At 43.9% G+C, this 19401-nt stretch overlaps 1 protein-coding gene across 1 annotated transcript in view; it reads right to left on the bottom strand.

Moving 5' to 3' along the window:
• Positions 1-19401, bottom strand: part of LOC122922164 (COBW domain-containing protein 2-like) — a 102658-nt gene that overhangs the window by 59988 nt on the left and 23269 nt on the right. The window contains exons 2-5 of the mRNA XM_044272675.1: positions 9043-9170; positions 5008-5094; positions 3960-4056; positions 1400-1491 (exon numbers count right to left, since the gene is read on the bottom strand). Of these exons, the coding sequence (XP_044128610.1) occupies positions 1400-1491; positions 3960-4056; positions 5008-5094; positions 9043-9148 (382 nt within the window). The 5' untranslated portion in view covers positions 9149-9170. The remainder of the gene's footprint in view (positions 1-1399; positions 1492-3959; positions 4057-5007; positions 5095-9042; positions 9171-19401) is intronic.

The raw sequence follows: 19401 nt of genomic DNA, 5'->3' as shown, positions 1-19401 counted from the left end.
TGCTGTGCACAGGAAAAGGACCTGTGGTGACGTCACTGCGCTCATCACATGGTCCGTCACATGGTCCATCACCATGGTAATGGATCATGTGATGGTCCATGTGATGAGCGCAGTGATGTCATTAAAGGTCATTTACCCAGGTCCTGAAGAAAGAAGAGAAGCCGGGCTGCGCGAACAAGTGGATTAAGGCGAGTTAAAATTTTATTTTTCTAACCCCTCCAGCCCTATTGTACTATGCATTCTGTATTAAGAACGCTATTATTTTCCCTTATAAACATGTTATAAGGGAAAATAATACAATCTACAGAACACCTAACCCAAAAAAAAAAAAATTGTGCATGTTCCCGCAACGCACCCGCATCTTTTCCCGCAACTCCCGTGTAAAACCAACCTAATAGATTGGTGAATAACTAAAGAAGTTATACTCGCTGGTTCAGTACTCCCCCACTTCTCCAGTGGGGCCAATTGAATCCTCCACACCACTGCAGCAATATACATGTGACAGCTGCAGCCAATCACTGCCCTCAGTGGTATACGTAAAAAAAGAGCGCTGAGGCTAGTGCCTGGATGAAGTGGTCAAATGTGGTATACGACACGTCATTGCTGCAGCCATGTAAACAAAGCCCAGGGAGTCAGCACTAGAGTGGAGGGGGTTTGAACCGGTGAGTATAACTTTGCGGAAAATTTGGTAATGTATTGTAATTGAGTAAATTGTTATTTTAGCACCTTCCTGCCTTTCACCATTTTATTCACCCCTTTAAAGGTAAAGTGAGGGGTGACAATGTGCCTACGGGATAGTTACATTTGTATAAATTATAAAATAAGGGGCAAGATTATTACATTTTACCATACCCTCTTATCTTCAGCTATATTTTAACAGGTCTAGTTTAGAGTGTGTCTGGCATGCATCAGGTACAGATGTCTACTCTTAAAAGCCAAGTTTACACTTCAATTAAAGGGGTTCTCTAAACACAAACAACATCTTTGTTACCAGATGGCAAAATCCATGACAGGAATTTTGCATGTTTGTGAATGATGCCATATAGGAAGAAATCCAAAAGGGGGACTGTGCCCTAGCATTGCAGCCCCTTTGTTCTAGGTGTTGTGGGGACCCAAAAAGGGCAGACCCTTACCAGTGAGAAATGATTGCAAATCATAGCAATATACATAGCATCATTGCCAAAGGCTGGAAAACCCCTAAAAGTCTATGGGGCGGAAGGGTAAGAAAGAAAAATAGCACGGGATAAATAGGGAACCTGCTTATGTTTTTCTTCAGTCAAAATGTAGAGAAATCCTGTACTGGGCCGAAGTATTTTACCGTATGGAAACATGGCCATATACTGCAGCTAATCTGTATATGCCTTTACAAGTATAGAAAATGACAGATTCATTTGGTTACCTGGATCTGCTAAACCCGAGGTTTCCAGCAGTATGTAGTCAAACTTTCCTTTCTTCTGCATTAGATTTTCTATTGCTTTTAGTCCATTGTCCCTTAAATAAAAAAGTTTGTAGACTGTCAGCCCATAGTAAAACAATGAACCTTAGGTGACATTCACACGACCGTGTGCAATCCTTTCCGTTTTGCGGTTCGCAAATAACGGAACAGTGTGTCTGCATTTTGTGGACAAATGACTTCTGTTTGTGTTCCGTATGTTTTCCGTTTTTTACAGTCCGCAAAAAACGGAAGAAAAAAAAAAGAAGAGAAAAAAAAAAAGAAGAGAAAAAAAAAAAAGAATTAAAAGGCCTTCAAAAATACAGAAACGGATCCGCAAAAAAACAGATTACATACGGAAACCATTCCGTATGTCATCCGCAATTTGCGGATCCATTGACTTGAATGGGGCTGCGGGCCGATCTGTGCGGACAATAGTAGGAGAAGCTTCATATTTTAGCGGACTAGAAATGTGGAAACACGGATGCGGACAACATACTGAACGTTGTCCGCACATTTTATTCACCCATAGAAATGAATGGATCCGCATCTATTCCGCAAAATGCGGAACGGATAAAATTATACGGTCGTGTGAATGTACCCTTAGTCAGAAATGTAATACTGTAACAGAAGAGGTAGGTGCATGAATAAAACCGGTTCATCAGTGACTTACTTGTTCTCAAAATATTTCATTTGCATAGCTGTGTCCACTAGAGGGCGTACAGGTCTATGCAATAAACATCATCTAGTAAGGTTATCATTAGGGATGAGAGAACCGACTTCGGATGAAACATCCAAAGTCGATTTGCATAATAGTTTGTTTAAATAATGTACGGAGAGAGCGCTTGGTACAGTATTAGAATGTATCGGCTCCTATAAGGCGAAGTTATTATATAGTTACAGAAGATACTGTATACCTCAGGAGCTGTCTGCTATTCCTTTGCCCTTAGTTAATGTTCTTTGTTATCCTGTCGTATGAGTCGATTCGCATAATCTCGAGAGACATCGCATAATAACTTCATAAATTAATTTCTACTGCAAAAAAAAACATTTCCCGAACTCGGGTTCGGTTCCAAGGTACCACTTATAGGAGCCAATACATTCTAATACTGTATGGAGCGCTCGCTAGGTACAGTATTCTAACGAAGTATTATGCGAATCGACACATACGACAGGATAACAAAGAACATTAACTAAGGGCAAAGGAATAGCAGACAGCTCCTGAGGTATAAAGTAACTTCTGTAACTATATAACAATATACTGCATTTCATATACTATACCAATTATAATACCTGATCGTGGCTCTCAAGATAGAATAATAAAGTAAGTGATCTCTGTCTCACGGCATTCACCATAGGCAGTTATAGATACACTATATGGAGAATAGTATTCGGACACATCTCTTAAACATTAAATTCATTCAGTCCCTTTGCCACAGGTGTATAAAATCCAGCCCCTAGCCATGCAGTCAGCCTTTATGGACATTTGGGAAAGAATGGGTTATTCTAAAAAGTTCATCGAATTCCAGCATGTCACCATTGTAACAAGTTTCTTCCCTCAGTACAACTACAGTACCTCAGCCATGAAGTGGAAGACTGTGTAAAGCTATATTGTGGGGTCATCAAGTGCTGAGGAGCATAGTGCATAAAGGTCACCATGTTCTGCTGACTCAATAACTGCTGAGATCCAAACCTCCTCTGGCATTATCATCAGTACAATAAGGGTCCATTCACACGTCCGTTTTTTCTTTCCTGATCTGTTCCGTTTTTTCAGGAACAGATCTGGACCAGATCTGGACCCATTCATTTTCAATGGGTCCTGAAAAAAATCTGACATTGTGCTGTCCGTTTTTTTTCAGGACCCATTGAAAATAAATGGGTCCAGATCTGTTCCTGAAAAAACGGAACAGATCAGGAAAGAAAAAACGGACGTGTGAATGGACCCTAACTACGCACCAGAAACTTAATGGCATGGGTTTCCATGGCCGAACCGCTGGATGGATACAAGCCTCACATCACCAAGCACAATGCCAGGGGTCAGATGGAGTTGGATAAAGCATGCCACCACTGGACTCTGGAGCAGTGGAAACATGTTCTGTGGGGTGATGAATCACACTTCTCTATCATGACCAACATCAGTGTCTGACCTCAAAGAAAATCTTGTAAAAGTCCTTCCCAGAACAGTGGAAGCTGTTTTTTTTTAATCAAATCGTTTTTATTAAACCATTATTTGCAGAATACCATAAAACAATACAGTACATTTTCCTCAGTTCATCCACCAAGTGGAATCAGTATACAGCATTGCCGGTAGAAATACCAACACACATTAATAACAGACGTCAGTACGCAGCTGGCACACAAGTAGTGGAAGCTGTTTTAGCTACAAGAGGGGAGAGGGTCAACTCCATATTAATGCCTATGGATTTATAATGTGATGTCCAAAAGGTTCCTGTAGGTGTAACGTATAGATGACCCAATGCTTTTGTCCATATAGTGTATACATTGACTTTTTCTAAATGCCACTTACTTTACAGAGCAGCATAGGCAACCATTTCTTAACTCCAACCACTCCTCGTAAAGTTCTCCAGCCTGGCTGATAGCCAAAGACTTTTCCACGGCACTGCCTGTACAGCAAACAATGAAATGTAACACGTGAGATCCACACCGTATGATCAAAGTCCCTTCTACTTTCCTACTGCTGTGGAGGTTTCGCATTCCTATCTCTCCTATCTGTGGTACGCCAGCAAAGTGAATACATTGGGTACAATATCAAGAAGAGATCTACCAGATTGGATCTCTAGGCTCTGGTCTCTCTTTGGGGGAGCATCAGCTCATGAGTGGTGTCACCATGTGAAGTCAGTGTTGTCATGGCACTTAGTAGCGTTGTGTGCTAGTGGCGTGAGTTGCATGGCGGGCAGGGGGAGTAATCCCTTCCCGACTTAAGGGAGGGGACGGGACGCAGCGCTGTTCCGTATAGGAGGGCGGCCCATGTGGGTGCGCGGTGGTGACCATGTGAGAGGCCTGTCTTATGAGAGCTGTGGGCTTGAAGTCACCTTGTGTGCTGCCCTCGTGTTGTGCCAAGGTCAGAGTTGGAGAAGAAGGCCTGAGACTGTGGCCACTACAGTTTTAAATAAAACTGTTTCTGTCATTTTTGGACCAGCCCATTTAAGAGAGGGCATCCCTTTGTATAAAGAACTATGTGCCACCGTTCATTAAAAAGTGGTGCCATTTTCCAGGAGCCCAAACTGATCATAGTATGGGATGTACAGATGCGGAAAGCAAAAAGACAGACCACAGACCCCTTGAAAACAAATCGGCCCTCAAATAAAATGCGGACGTCACACAGACCGCATTCATATCTCGCGGACCGCGAAACAGATACAGTAGTGTGCATGTAGCCTTACTCTGTAATGTTCGATTCTGTCCTCTGAATGTACACTGCAGTGGAATATGTTGGTGCTATATCAAGATAATTATTATTATGATATGCCACCACTTTATAAGATGGGTTAGTACTCCATTATGTTAGAAGTCACCATGCTGTGGCTATCATTTATGCAGTCATGATATCTTACCTTCACCAAACTCATTAACAATGACTGCAATTCTTTTGTTGTGCTGTTCTGTCAAAATGTAGTTCAAAAGCGTAGTCTTCCCGGCACCTAAACCATAAAAAGTTAAATGAATAAGAAAACAATCTACACTGACATACCAAGCATACCCTAGGGCAGTGGTGTCGAACCTATGGCACGGGTGCCAGAGGCGGTACTCAGAGCTCTCTCTGCGCACTGACTGTCGGCAGGCTATTATAGCTAAGTGATAAAGTACATGGAAGATATACTATACTGGTATTCAGGGTAAATTGCCGTGTTGGCACTTTACGATAAATAAGTGGGTTTTGGGTGGCAGTTTGGGCACTCTGTCTGTAAAAGGTTCGCCATAACTGCTATAGGGTATGTTCCTATGTGGTGGAGAAAATCCTCCACAGCAGCCAAGTCTGCACCACAGATTTTGCGGAAATGCTGCAAATTTCCCATAGATTTCACCCTCTGCATTGTAACGGGTGAAAACCGCAGCAGACATTCACTCCATAATCGACGTGCTGAAAATCTGAAATCCACACAGCATGTCAAGTTATGTGCAGATTACATTTGTTTTAAATCTCATCCAGTTTGCTGTTACTGTACAATGCTGCTCACAAATACTCCCCATTTACGCCGTGTGGGAACATGATCTTACAAAGCACGATGTAAGGCGTTATACATATCTCACTCAAAGGGGTTTTCTCATTTAGAACACGTATACCTTAGCTGCAGGATAGGTGATAGGTCTGACCACTGGGACTCCTACAGATCATGAAAACGGGGTCCCCATGTGCCCCTGCGTAAAGAGAGCAGTAGTGCACGTGCTTGATTATCGCTCCATTCTCTTCTATGGGACTGCTGTAGATAGCCGAGCGCTGTACTCAGTAGTTCCAAAGTGAATGTAGTATGTGTCACACATGCAAGCTACTACTGCATTCACTTGGGGGACCCTTCTCCTCCTGTTATTGGGGTAGCATTCCACCATTTATCATCTATCCTGTGGATATTAATGGGAAAACTCCTTTGCACATAACAATTTTAGGGATACTCTTAAAGGGACACAGTCACCTTTTATTTGGTCTAGTAAATCGGTTTTATTAATATGTAAAGTACCTTAATAAGGAGCCCAAGGGGACGTCCCTCCGGCAGTTGGAGACCAGCCGCTCCCATTACTTTTGAGCCCAGCACCGCCCCAATGCTAATTTATTCACTGCTCAGCGCCGACGTAATGTTTGTGCAGCGCCCATTTGTGCAGCTGGTGCATGCACAATGAGTTCTGTGGGGCCGATGCCAGGAGGGCGGTGCTGGGCTCCGAAGTAATGGGAGCGGCTGGTCTCCAACTGCCGGAGGGACGTCCCCTTGGGCTCCTTATTAAGGTACTTTACATATTAATAAAACCGATTTTATAGACCAAATAAAAGACACAGGGCAGTAATACTAGTATATTTTAATGTAAATCGTGGAGACTAATGTGGTGATGTTATTAGCTCAGTAAGTAAAATCCAGGTGACAGTGTCCCTTTAACCATCAGCATGGTGGCAGATGTAATGCATGCTATACCACGAGTCACCACAAGAATGCGCTGCTGCATAACATTACCATGAAAAACCCACAAAGAAGCAAGCTGTGTCTAGTTTCTACATAAAGCCATAGCAATCATGAGCCAGTCTGTCAAATACAGGCACGCTATAGGTACTATATAAGCTGGGGGAAAAAACAAAAACAAACTTGAATGCTCCACATTGTATTTGCTATGGGCCTCCACCAATGGACGGAGATCTGATGAAGAAGAATAAACTCGACACGCTTCCTTACTTGTTTTGCAAACTCGCTGATCTGATAAGATGTGTTTTATAAGCAAACAGGGAAGCACAGGAGGAAAACCCCATAACAAGTGGAGCGCTCAAGATCAGCCTGAAGATTTCATGTGACAACATCATGGTCACTGCAAAACCGAAGATAAAGAGAAGCTATCAAATCTGATTACTAGCATTACTTGGCAGTGCCCTGGAAGTGGTCACACATCAACCCCACCACTCCCATTTTCGGGGGCATTCCAGATCCTCCATTTTCGTACTCAATGGGCGTCCCAGCGGTCAGACCTCCAGTAATCAGACACTGTTAGGGCTCATGCACATGACTGTATATATTTTGCTGTCTGCAAAACACGGATCCGGAAAAATTACGGATGAGGTCCGTGTGACATACATGTTGCATTTTTATATTTTTTCTAATCGATTGTAACAATGCCTATCCTTGTCAGCAAAACGAACAAGAACAGGAGAGGTTATATTTTTTTTGCAGAAAGGACATGTGGACACGGAATGCACAATGAGTCATTTCCGTTTTTCTTTCAAGCCAAATTGAAATGAATGGTTCTGCATACGGACCTGTAAAAAAAAAATGGAACGGAAACAGAAGAAAAATACGTTTGTGTGCTTGAGCCCTTAGTGGAAAAAGCCCTTTCTAAGGCCCCATGCACACGGCCGTTGTTCACAGCCGTGTGCGGGCCGTGGAACCGCGGCCTGGATCCCTTCCTGTGAGCTGGAGCGCACGGCGTCACTGGTTGCTATGACGCCGTGCGCTCCCTGCTGCCGCCGCAATACAGTACTACACTGGTATGATCTATACCAGTGTATTACTGTACTGTGCCGGCAGCAGGGGCGCACGGCGTCATAGCAACCAGTGACGCCGTGCGCTCCAGCTCACAGGAAGGGATCCAGGCCGCGGTTCCACGGCCCGCACACGGCCGTGAACAACGGCCGTGTGCATGGGGCCTAAGTTCTGGAACTTTTTAACATACTTGGTGCTTCAATCCCTTACTAGCCTCAAAAACTCTGTTTGCAGTCAGTGAATGTAAATATTCTTGCTGACAGTGAGAAACTGATGACCCACATATATTGTGTTCTCAGTAGAATCACGATTTCTTTTATTCCCAGAGCTATAGTACAACACTCATAATGGAAATGCAGGCTTTCATGGGCCTTTCATGCATCAGCATTTTTTTAAAGGACAGAATAGTGCTGTGTGAACAGAGCCAAGCAATCTCCTTTGGACTAAATACATATGCATAGGGAAAATGCATCAGCCTGGAGTACAAGAGGTTCAACTCACAGGGGATTACTTAGCGGTTTTCAGGGGGTGAAATATTGATATCCTATCCTCAAGATAGATCATTAATACCCGATCGGTGGGATTCCGGCTCCCAGCACCGCCACTAATCAGCTATCTGAAAAGGCCATGGTGCTCCGGCCTCCTCACAGCATACGAAGAACAGAGCTCCTCCGGAAAATCAAAGGAGGAATCTGAGTAGTTGCTATGGACCCTAAGGCTACTTTCACACTAGTGTTTTTACTGGATCCGGCAGGGCTTAGCAAAAAACGCTTCCGTTACTGATAATACAACCGTCTGCATCCGTTATGAACGGATCCGGTTGTATTATCTTTAACATAGGCAAGACGGATCCGTCATGAACTCCACTGAAAGTCAAATGGGGCAATGGGGGACGGATCCGTTGTCTATTGTGTCAAAGTTAAACGGATTGACTTGCATTGTGGGTCATGACGGATCCGTTTTGCTCCGCATCCCATGACGGAAGGAAAACCGCAGCATCCGGTATAAGAACGCAACCAAACGGATTGAAATGCATTTTGGAGCACTCCGTTCTGTTCAGTTAGGTTTTGTCCCCATTGACAATGAACGAGGATAAAACGGAAGAGTTTTTCTCCGGTATTGAGACGCTATAACTGATATAAATACCGGAAAATAGAAACGCTAGTGTCAAACACTTTACACCAGTTTTGATAACTCTTCCCATAGTTCCTGAGAATCGCAAACTGTACAGTTGCATAACTTTTCGTCATCTGCGGCTTTGCATGCAAGAAATCCCTCATATATCGCACAGTAAAAAAACTTCTACATGGGACAGTGGAAAAGAAACGTCTCAGTGGATGACGGACTGCTAGGTAGCTGTGAGGGCGTGGAAGTGTCTGCTGTGTGTGAATGTATCCTAAGAAAGGTACTTACCTAAGTAACCTGTAATGATAGTGACTGGAATCCTGCACTGGGTTTGTTCATCCTGTACCAGTTCTATGATGGGAACAAGTTCTGGGCAGTCTTCATCTTCCTCCATGAAGATAATAGAGCTTTAAACTCTAAAAAAATAAAGATAAAGACAATAGTCTTCATATTACTTGGGGGAAATTTAAATCTGTAATAACAACCCCACAACAATACAAAGCGTGTGTGTGGGGGGGGGGGAATCAAAACTGGTTTAAAGGAAAACTAGCTTAGTAGCCCATAGCAACCAATCAGATTCCACCTTTCATTTTCCAAAGGAGCTCTGAAAAGTGAAAGGTGGAATCTGATAGGTTGCTATCGGCAACTAAGCCAGGTTTCCTTTAAACCAATATGTCTACATAAAGCAAGCAGACCATGACTGGCAAATGCTGGTAGGTAGTCCTCGAGACTCCACAAATTACCAGGTTACCGCCACTGATACAGAACCTCTTGAAATCTAGCTGCTTCCTCCAGTAGTTTTAAGGTGGTCATCCCATGAAAAATGTTATTATGAATAAAGGCACATATTAATATACCAATTGAAGTGTATTAAAAATGTTGTCTTAGTTGACATAATTTACACTGGTGACAGTGGTAATGCCCCCACCAATAGCTGTGTCTACCAAGTGACTCCCGCTGTAGTGGACCTATATGCACCAATCATTTTGGCCTGCAAATTCATTCAGCACGCTGATGCTTCCTCTCTACTTGTCAGAGAGGGGGTGAGCACGCATCGTTACAGTATAATCCTCCGACAAGCAGGGAAGCAGCATCATCAGACTGGATTGATGTGCAGCTTGAGCCTGAGTAAGCAGACCAAGACAAACAGCGCAGGCATGTCTGCCACAGTTTGATTCAGTAGGTGGACACAGCTATATACAGTGAAGAAAAACTAGGGGGCGCTATCACAGCCACGCGGGATAAGCAAATTTTATATTTTGACGTTTCTGTGCGGGTTCGAGTTGTGGTATTTACTGAACTGCGGTATGGATTCCGTTTCCCTGGACCATAAGGGGATTCCAGCAGAACGTAAACCGGACGGATCCGTTACCTAGGCCATAAACTTCTATTATCACTAAATGAATGATGCAATGCCTCTAAGGCTCCATTCACACCTCCACAAAATAGGTCCGCATCCGTTCCGCAATTCTGCTGAACAGGTGCGGACCTATTCATTTTCGATGGGGCCGGAATATGCTGTCCACATCCGCACTTCCGTTCTGCAAAAAAATAGAACATACAAAACACATACGGACGTGTGAATGGACCCTAAAAAGGTATTCCGTTATGCTTTCCATGATGGAATTGTGTTATGGTCCGTAGTAACGGAATCCATAACGCAATTCAGTAAAGACAACAACACAAACCCGCACACGAACTTCAAAATATGAAATTCGCTCATCCCTAACAGCCACCAATGCAAGTTATCTCAACAAAGACTAAATATTTTTAGTACAATTCAACCTATATATTGATTTTATTAATATATTTTTTTAAAACCTCTCTACACAGAATGTCATCCTGTAGAAGAAGTAGGCCTCTTGGATTTATCGGATATGTTGTGAAAACTGAAACTATTTCAGGGTGCACGCTGACTTAGGAAATGCTACTGAATGAATTACTTGTCCTTGATACGGCTATGGTTGGCATTGTAGTAACCATTAACAACATAAATCTTTGTTTCTTCTTGTTTCCGCTTACACAATCTGCATTGTGCGGCTGGATCGCAGCGCCCTTGTGAAATTCCATGAAAACATCTCTGATCACATACATCCTGTTTGGTATATACAAATAACCACAGAGACCAATCGCTAAAAGAAAATGTAGAAGTCTTATTAAATGGGTTTTTACAAGGGAGTCAATGTATTGAAAAATGGGATCTGAACGGAGAGGCCGAGACCTCATGTTATAGACATTCCATGCGAGTCTTGTGCTGGGATATAAGCACAGGGTGCAGGTCAGACCCCAATAAGGCTATATGCACACGAACGTTGTTTGTTTTCGTGTCCACTCCGTTTTTTTGTGGATAGGATGCGGACCCATTCAGTTCAATGGGTCCGCAAAAAATGCGGACAGCACACCGTGTGCTGTCCGCATCAGTATGTCCGTTCCGTAGCCCCGCAAAAAAAATAGAACATGTCCTATTCTTGTCCATTTTAGGCATTGTTACAATAGATCCGCAAAAAAAAACAAAAAAAAACGGATGGCATACTGATGTCCCTTTTTTGTGGAACTATGGCTAGCACTAATGAGAAGACTCATTTCTATGGAGGACAAGGTGACATGGACGGGGAACACACCTATCCATACTGTAATATTAAATACTTTTAATACAATTAAAAATCCTCCCTTAACCCCTTTACAACACAGAGATTTTCAGTTTTTGTTTTTCACTCCCTGCCTTTCTGGAGCCAAGACTTTTTTTATTTTTCTGTTCACATAGCCGTACGAGGGCCTTTATGCGGGACAAGTTGTACTTTTTAATGGCACCATTTGATGTTGCATACGATGTAGTGGGAAGCTGCGTTCCCTATGCAGTAAAACTGACCTGTTCCCCTTAGTCTCTGGGTCACTACGATTACAGCAATATCACAAATATATTGCTTTTCTTGAGCTTTAATACTGAGAAAAATATCATCATATTCTGACCCCCATTACTTTTTTAGATTTACATCTACGGACCTGTGTAAGGGGCCCATTTCTTGTGTGGCCATCTGTAAGTTTTAGTGCTACCATTTTAAAGTATGTATGACTTTTTGATCACTTTTTATAAAATTTCATCCGGTGAACCGATGAAAAAACTGCAAATCAAATTATTATTTTTTCATTACAGAATTAACTGTACAGGATAAATACATATATATTTTAATATTTTGGGCATTTTTGAACGTGGTGGTGCATATGTTCTTTATTTTTTATTGTTAATTTATTTGTATTAGGGTTCATGCACACGGCCGTACGGATCGGAACCCCACGGAAGCACTACGGAGTGCTTCTGTGGTGTTTGGAAATATATTTATAATAAAGTAACATTTAAGTATTTTTATTTTCTTAATTCCTGGAGAACCCCTTAAATTTTTTAAAAACCTGCATTAAGGCTGCAAGCTGTGACCCAACCAGGACCTATACCTATACATATAACCAGAGCTTCAAGTTACCTTGCAATCCATTTGTCTAGCTCCTGTGTAAGCCTGCAATACACTAAGGCCCCTTTCACACGGGCGAGTTTTCCGTGCGGGTGCGATCCGTGCGGCGAACGTATGGCACCCGCACTAAATCCTGACCCATTCATTTCTATGGGGCTGTGCACATGAGCGATGTTTTTAACGCATCAATTGTGCGTTCAGTTGAAATCGCAGCATGCTCTATATTGTCCGATTTCGACGTGACGCAGGCCCCATAGAAATGAATGGGGTGTGTGAAAATCGGATGGCATCCGCAAGCAAGTACGGATGCCGTGCGATTTGCACGCACGGTTGCTAGGAGACGATCGGGATGGAGACCCGATCATTATTATTTTCCCTTATAACATGGTTATAAAGGGAAAATAATAGCATTCTGAATACAGAATGCATAGTCAACCAGCGCTAGAGGGGTTAAAAAAAATAATAATAATAATTTAACTCACCTTAGTCCACTTGATCGCGAAGCTGGCATCTCCTTGTGTCTCCTCTGCGCTGAGCGGCTGAACAGGACCTGGGGTGAGCTGCTCCATTAAATATCGCTTAAGGACCTTCGATGACGTCACTCCGGTCATCACATGGTCTTTTACCATGGTGAATCACCATGGTAAAAGATCATGTGACGTACCATGTGATGACTGGAGTGACGTCATCGAAGGTCCTTAACCTGTATTTAATGGAGAGGCTCACCCCAGGTCCTGTTCAGCCGCTCAGCGCAGAGGAGACACAAGGAGATGCCATCTTCGCGATCAAGTGGACTAAGGTGAGTTAAATTATAATTTTTATTTTTTTTTAACCCCTCTAGCGCTGGTTTACTATGCATTCTGTATTCAGAATGCTATTATTTTCCCTTATAACCATGTTATAAGGGAAAATAATACAATCTTCAGAACATCAATCCCAAGCCCGAACTTCTATGAAGAAGTTCGGGTTTGGGTACCAAACATGCGCGATTTTTCTCACGCGAGTGCAACGCATGACAATGTTTTGCACTCGCGCGGGAAAATCGTGCATTTTCCCGCAACGCACCCGGCTCTTATCCGGGCAAAAAAACTGACGCCCGTGTGAAAGAGGCCTAAGAGTTTCATGGAGCCTGATCTTCCCTTACAAAACTACAATCCCCACAATCCTTAGCTTTCCTGCTGTGAGTGTTGATGTTTAGTGATATACAGTCCGGTCACGGCCCCTCTACTCTAATCACCAGCACACTGGCACGCCCTTTGTTTCACAAGACATTTAGCTAGAGAAATGATAGCAACACACTGAGCATGCTCGACCTAACAAAGGCTCAGAACTACAGGTCGATGCCATGGTAATTTATGAGGAAACACAGTGGGTAGCAGAGGAAGAAAACTACTTTTATAACTTCCTTAACTTCCTGTTTGGATCTTGAGTACAGCAAACAACTTAGCTAACTTTAGGGCTCATGCACATGAATATCCGCAATATACGGGCACCAGAGCGTGCACTCTGTATCACAGATGCGGACCCATTGACTTTAATGGGTCAGCAATCCACAAGATACGGAGCGGAGGTATGGATCGGATGCCCACAAACGCACTAATAAGCGCTCCCGAGGGATTTCAGTCTGTGCCTCCGCACTGCCCCAAAAATAGGACATGCTCAATTTTTTTGCGGTGTGGAGGCACAGACCAAAAACCCACGGAAATGCTTTGTAGTGCTTTCGTGGGCATCCGATCTGTACCTCCGCTCCGTATCTTGTGGATTGCTGAACCATTCAAGTCAATGGGTCTGCATCCGCAAATGGCGTGCATTGCGGACTGCAATTTACGGTCCATGAGCCCTTAGGGCTATTTCACACAAGTGAGTCCATTGCAGGAAGGTAGTGCTTCCAGGCCTCCGTGCTGAACCCCACCTTCCGGATTGCGGACCCATTGAAGTGAATGGGTCCTCATCCGTGATGCAGTGCACAGACAGCCGATGGCCCGTATATATTGCAGGCCCACTGTTAGGTCGCAATCCGGGCAACGACTGTGTGCATGAGCCCTTAGTCAGCTGCCAGAGAGAGTTCCCCCAAGTACTGCTTCAATTACAAAATCACAAATTACACTGAAAAGTGTAATTCTCTTCTGTGGACATCTTTATCTAGACCTACTAAGAGATCAACAAGCTGTCATACAGTTATCTCAATTCTACACCTACTATGGGAACGAGAATTGCCTTGCAGATTCACAGCAGCAGTAAACTGATATATCAGATCTTATCATTTCTGTTGACTGCTACAGAAGACCAATATTTTGTATTTCATTTTCAATGGTATAGTTATGATAAAAAGAAAAACTGCCAAATACCACTTTCTGATGGCTGTCCCTTTAATACCCCGTGTGCTGTACGCATCCACACTTCCATTTCAAGGATAGGACGTTTCTTTGCACTCGGCCGGGATCTTTGTTTTTGTGCCATGTGACCAGCACTCTGACTTTCCAAATAACAGAGCATCTTATGTGCGGACACGAAGTCGGTTTCTCTAATTATTCCTACGGGAGCATCAATGTCCGTCTCATAAGAATGACTAGAGAAGTAACTGACTTCCTGTCCTGTGTCAGTTGGAGATCAGAGTGTTGATCACATGACACAGCTGAGGATCAGAAGGGAGGTTATAACTTACAAATACAGTCACCGGTAAGAAAATTACCTTCCCTACAGTTTACATGATGTGCCTTTCTAACATGTCAGAGAATAAAAAATTTTTGCGGTAGTGCTTCTTTAAATTGTTCCCTCATCACTATCCCTATAAAAGGGTAGAAATACTTTGCTGCTCTGTCAATTCATATGGGGGCACTGGACCTACAGAGCAGAACAGCTCATTGTGGGGTTAATCATAGTGTTGATGGGCCAATGTAAGGCCCCATGCACACGGCCGTGTTTCACAGCCGTGTGCGGGCCGTGGAACCGCGGCCTGGATCCCTCCTGAGAGCAGGAGCGCACGGCGTCACTGGTTGCTATGACGCCGTGCGCTCCCTGCTGCCGGCACAGTACAGTAATACACTGGTATAGATCATACCAGTGTATTACTGTACTGTGCCGGCAGCGCACGGCGTCATAGCAACCAGTGACGCCGTGCGCTCCTGCTCTCAGGAGGGATCCAGGCCGCGGTTCCACGGCCCGCACACGGCTGTGAAACACGGCCGTGTGCATGGGGCCTAATACTGGAGACCCACAACTGCGTGTGCAGCCCAAACATCCTGACTACACTGCACCAGCATGCCCTGGCTGATCAGCTGAGCCTCTGATCCGTCTTCTGTTCCTCTCACAAGGTATAAGGGGGCTCAGCTGCTCAGCCAGTGCATGCTGGTGCAGTTAGGATGTTATGTTTGCCATAGCATTATATTTAAAAAATGATGGGAAAACATAAGTTTTTAAAAAGAATAAAAGCCAGATAAGGCTACTTTCACACCTGCGTTAGGTGCGGATCCATCTTGTATCTGCACAGACGGATCCGCACCTATTATGCAAATGCTTGTATCCGTTCAGAACGGATCCGTTTGCATCATTCTTTAAAAAAAAAATCTAATTCAAAACGGATCCGTCCTGACTTACATTGAAAGTCAATGGGGGACTGATCCGTTTTCAACTGCACCATATTGTGTCAGTGAAAACGGATCCGTTCCCATTGACTTACATTGTAAGGACGAATCCGCTTGGCTCCGCATCGCCAGGCGAGCAGCGTTTTGGTGTCCGCATCCAGAGCGGAATGGAGGCGGAACGGAGCCAAACTGATGCATTCTAAACGGATCCTCAGCCATTCAGAATGCATTGGGGCTGAACTGATCCGTTTTGAACTGTTTGTGAGATCCCTGAAACGGATCTTACAAACGGATTTCAAAGCGCCAGTGTAAAAGTAGTCTAAACTTAAAATTGTATAAATGTACTATTTATGCATGATAGACAGTCCTGGAGTAGACCAACAATGGTTTCTCTACATAAAAAGCTATTTTTTAACGTTATGTATGACTAAGTATTAATATATTTAAATTACTGCAACTTTTGGACTCCTCCTCTGCTAAGAATACTCCTCAAAAATGCTAAGAGGAGATTATTTTAACTCTTCCGGAAAAAATGTAGTGCAACCTCTGGCAGCATGCCTTTTCTGTCCCAATTTTATGCCTGAAAAACCAAAATCACATTTCAGCATAGAAGCAACAGGAAAATTGGTTTCTAGAAAAAAAAAAGCTGAAAAGCCACAAGTATTTCCATGTGTTATGTGCCATGGTTATTTCTGTGTGCTACTACCAGCATGTGCATAGGGACCCTCAGGCCAGGGCTACATAACGACGTGTGTCGTGCAACAAGAAGACTGCAAGATCACGCTGCACCGTCACATCTAATCACTGGCACTGGCACTGTATTGTGGCCTACAACCGCAATATGACTGTCACAAAGAAGAAAAAAGAAAACTTTTCTTGGCTGTAGGTTGCAAAAGACTCTGCCAGCATACACAGAAATAAAACTTTCCTGCGACCTGTTTGTAATTTGCCTGATAACTGATTGCAGACAATTAACCAGCTTACCCCAGAAGCACTGCGCTCCCGGAGCACGAACAGCTCCCCTGTACGGTGATCAGGGAAGCCGTTCATTCCTTGTGATAGTCCCTCTGAAGAATCTAAGCCTGAGGCCATCTCAGCAGTAGATCCTATGGAGGCCTGCAGGTGGCAGGGCGCCACAGGAACACCACAACTCCTAGTCTGCATTTGTAATTCATTGCAGTCTATAGGACAAGCGATCTAAAATATGTGTTTAAGTTTTATTTTTTATTTATTTTTTTTATATAAAAAAAAAAATAGACTGTATGTTTCACTCCATAAGACACAAAAAGGGTCCAAAAACAGAGCCCAGAAACTATAGGTCGGTAAGTTTAACGTCTGTCGTGGGTTAACTGTTTGAAGGTTTTCTAAGAGATGCTATTTTGGAGAACCTCAATGAAAATAAGCAAATAACGCCATATCAGCATGGCTTCATGAGGGATCAGTCATGTCAAACTAATTTAATCAGTTTCTATAAGGAGGTAAGGGCTCTTTCACACTTGCGTTGTTCTTTTCCGGCATAGAGTTCCGTCGTAGGGGCTCTATGCCGGAAAAATCCTGATCAGGATTATCCCCATGCATTCTGAATGGATGTCTTCAGTTCAGGACCGGAACGTTTTTTGGCCGGAGAAAATACCGCAGCATGCTGCGCTTTTTGCTCCGGCCAAAAATCCTGAACACTTGCCCCAAGGCCGGATCCGGAATTTATGCCCATTGAAAGGCATTAATCCGGATCCGGCCTTAAGCTAAACGTTGTTTCGGCGCATTACCGGATCCGACGTTTAGCTTTTTCTGAATGGTTACCATGGCTGCCAGGACGCTAAAGTCCTGTTTGCCATGGTAAAGTGTAGTGGGGAGCGGGGGAGCAGTATACTTACTGTCCGTGCGGCTCCCGGGGCGCTTCAGAGTGACGTCAGGGCGCCCCACACGCATGGATGACGTGATCGCATGGATCACGTCATCCATGCGCATGGGGCGCTCTGACGTCATTCTGGAGCGCCCCGGGAGCCGCACGGGCGGTAAGTATACTGCTCCCCCGCTCCCCACTACTACTATGGCAACCAGGACTTTAATAGCATCTTCAAATGCTTTCAGTTCACTTGCGTTTTTACGGATCCGGCGTGCAATTCTGGCAAATGGAGTACACGACGGATCCGGACAACGCAAGTGTGAAAGAGCCCTAAGTTCTAGACCTGACAGCAGCGAATCAATGGATGTCGTATATCTGGACTTCTCCAAAGCATTTGACACTGTACCGCATGAAAGGTTAGTATATAAAATTAGAATGCTTGGACTGGGAGAAAATGTCTGTATGTGGGTAAGTAACTGGCTCAGTCATAGAAAACAGAGGATAGTTATTAATGGTACACACTCAGACTGGGTCACTGTCACTAGTGGGGTACCTCAGGGGTCAGTATTGGGCCCTATCCTCTTCAATATATTTATTAATGATCTTGTAGAAGGCTTGCACAGTAAAATATTAATTTTCGCAGATGACACTAAACTGTGTGAAGAGGACAGTATACTGCTACAGAGGGATCTGGATAGATTAGAGCAGTGTTTCCCAACCAGTGTTCCTCCAGCTGTTGCAAAACTACAACTCCCAGCATGCTCGCACAGCCAAAGGCTGTCCAGGCATGCTGGGAGTTGTAGTTTTGCAACAGCTGGAGGCACACTGGTTGGGAAACACTGGATTAGAGGCTTGGGCAGATAAGTGGCAGATGAGGTTTAACACTGACAAATGTAAAAGTTATGCACATGGGAAGGAATAATGCAAGTCACCCGTACATACTAAAGGGTAAAACACTCGGTAACACTGACATGGAAAAGCATCTAGGAATTTTAGTGAACAGCAAACTAAGCTGCAAAAAACAGTGTCAGGCAGCTGCTGCCAAGGCCAATAAGATAATGTGTTGCATCAAAAGGGGCATAAGATGCCCGTGATGAGAACATAGTCCTACCACTTTACAAATCGCTAGTCAGACCACACATGGAGTACTGTGTACAGTTCTGGGCTCCTGTAAACAAGGCAGACATAGCAGAGCTGGAGAGGGTTCAGAGGAGGGCAACTAAAGTAATAACTGGAATGGGGGGGGACTACAGTACCCTGATAGATTATCAAAATTAGGGTTATTCACTTTAGAAAAAAGACGACTGAGGGGAGATCTAATAACTATGTATAAATATATCAGGGATCAGTACAGAGATCTATCCCATCAGCTATTTATCCCCAGGACTGTGACTGTGACGAGGGGACATCCTCTGCGTCTGGAGGAAAGAAGGTTTGTACACAAACATAGAAGAGGATTCTTTACGGTAAGAGCAGTGAGACTATGGAACTCTCTGCCTGAGGAGGTGGTGATGGTGAGTACAATGAAGGAATTCAAGAGGGGCCTGGATGTATTTCTGGAGTGTAATAATATTACAGGCTATAGCTACTAGAGAGGGGTCGTTGATCCAGGGAGTTAGGCCTCATGCACACGACCGTTGTGTGCATCCGTGGCCGTTGTGCCGTTTCCCGTTTTTTTTCGCGGACCCATTGACTTTCAATGGGTCCGTGGAAAAATCGGAAAATGCACCGTTTTGCAGCCGAGGCCGTG

This window comes from Bufo gargarizans, chromosome 1 (genome assembly GCF_014858855.1).
Source record: "Bufo gargarizans isolate SCDJY-AF-19 chromosome 1, ASM1485885v1, whole genome shotgun sequence".
In the NCBI taxonomy this organism is placed as follows: domain Eukaryota; kingdom Metazoa; phylum Chordata; class Amphibia; order Anura; family Bufonidae; genus Bufo; species Bufo gargarizans.
This window is presented reverse-complemented; position numbering and strand designations above follow the sequence as displayed.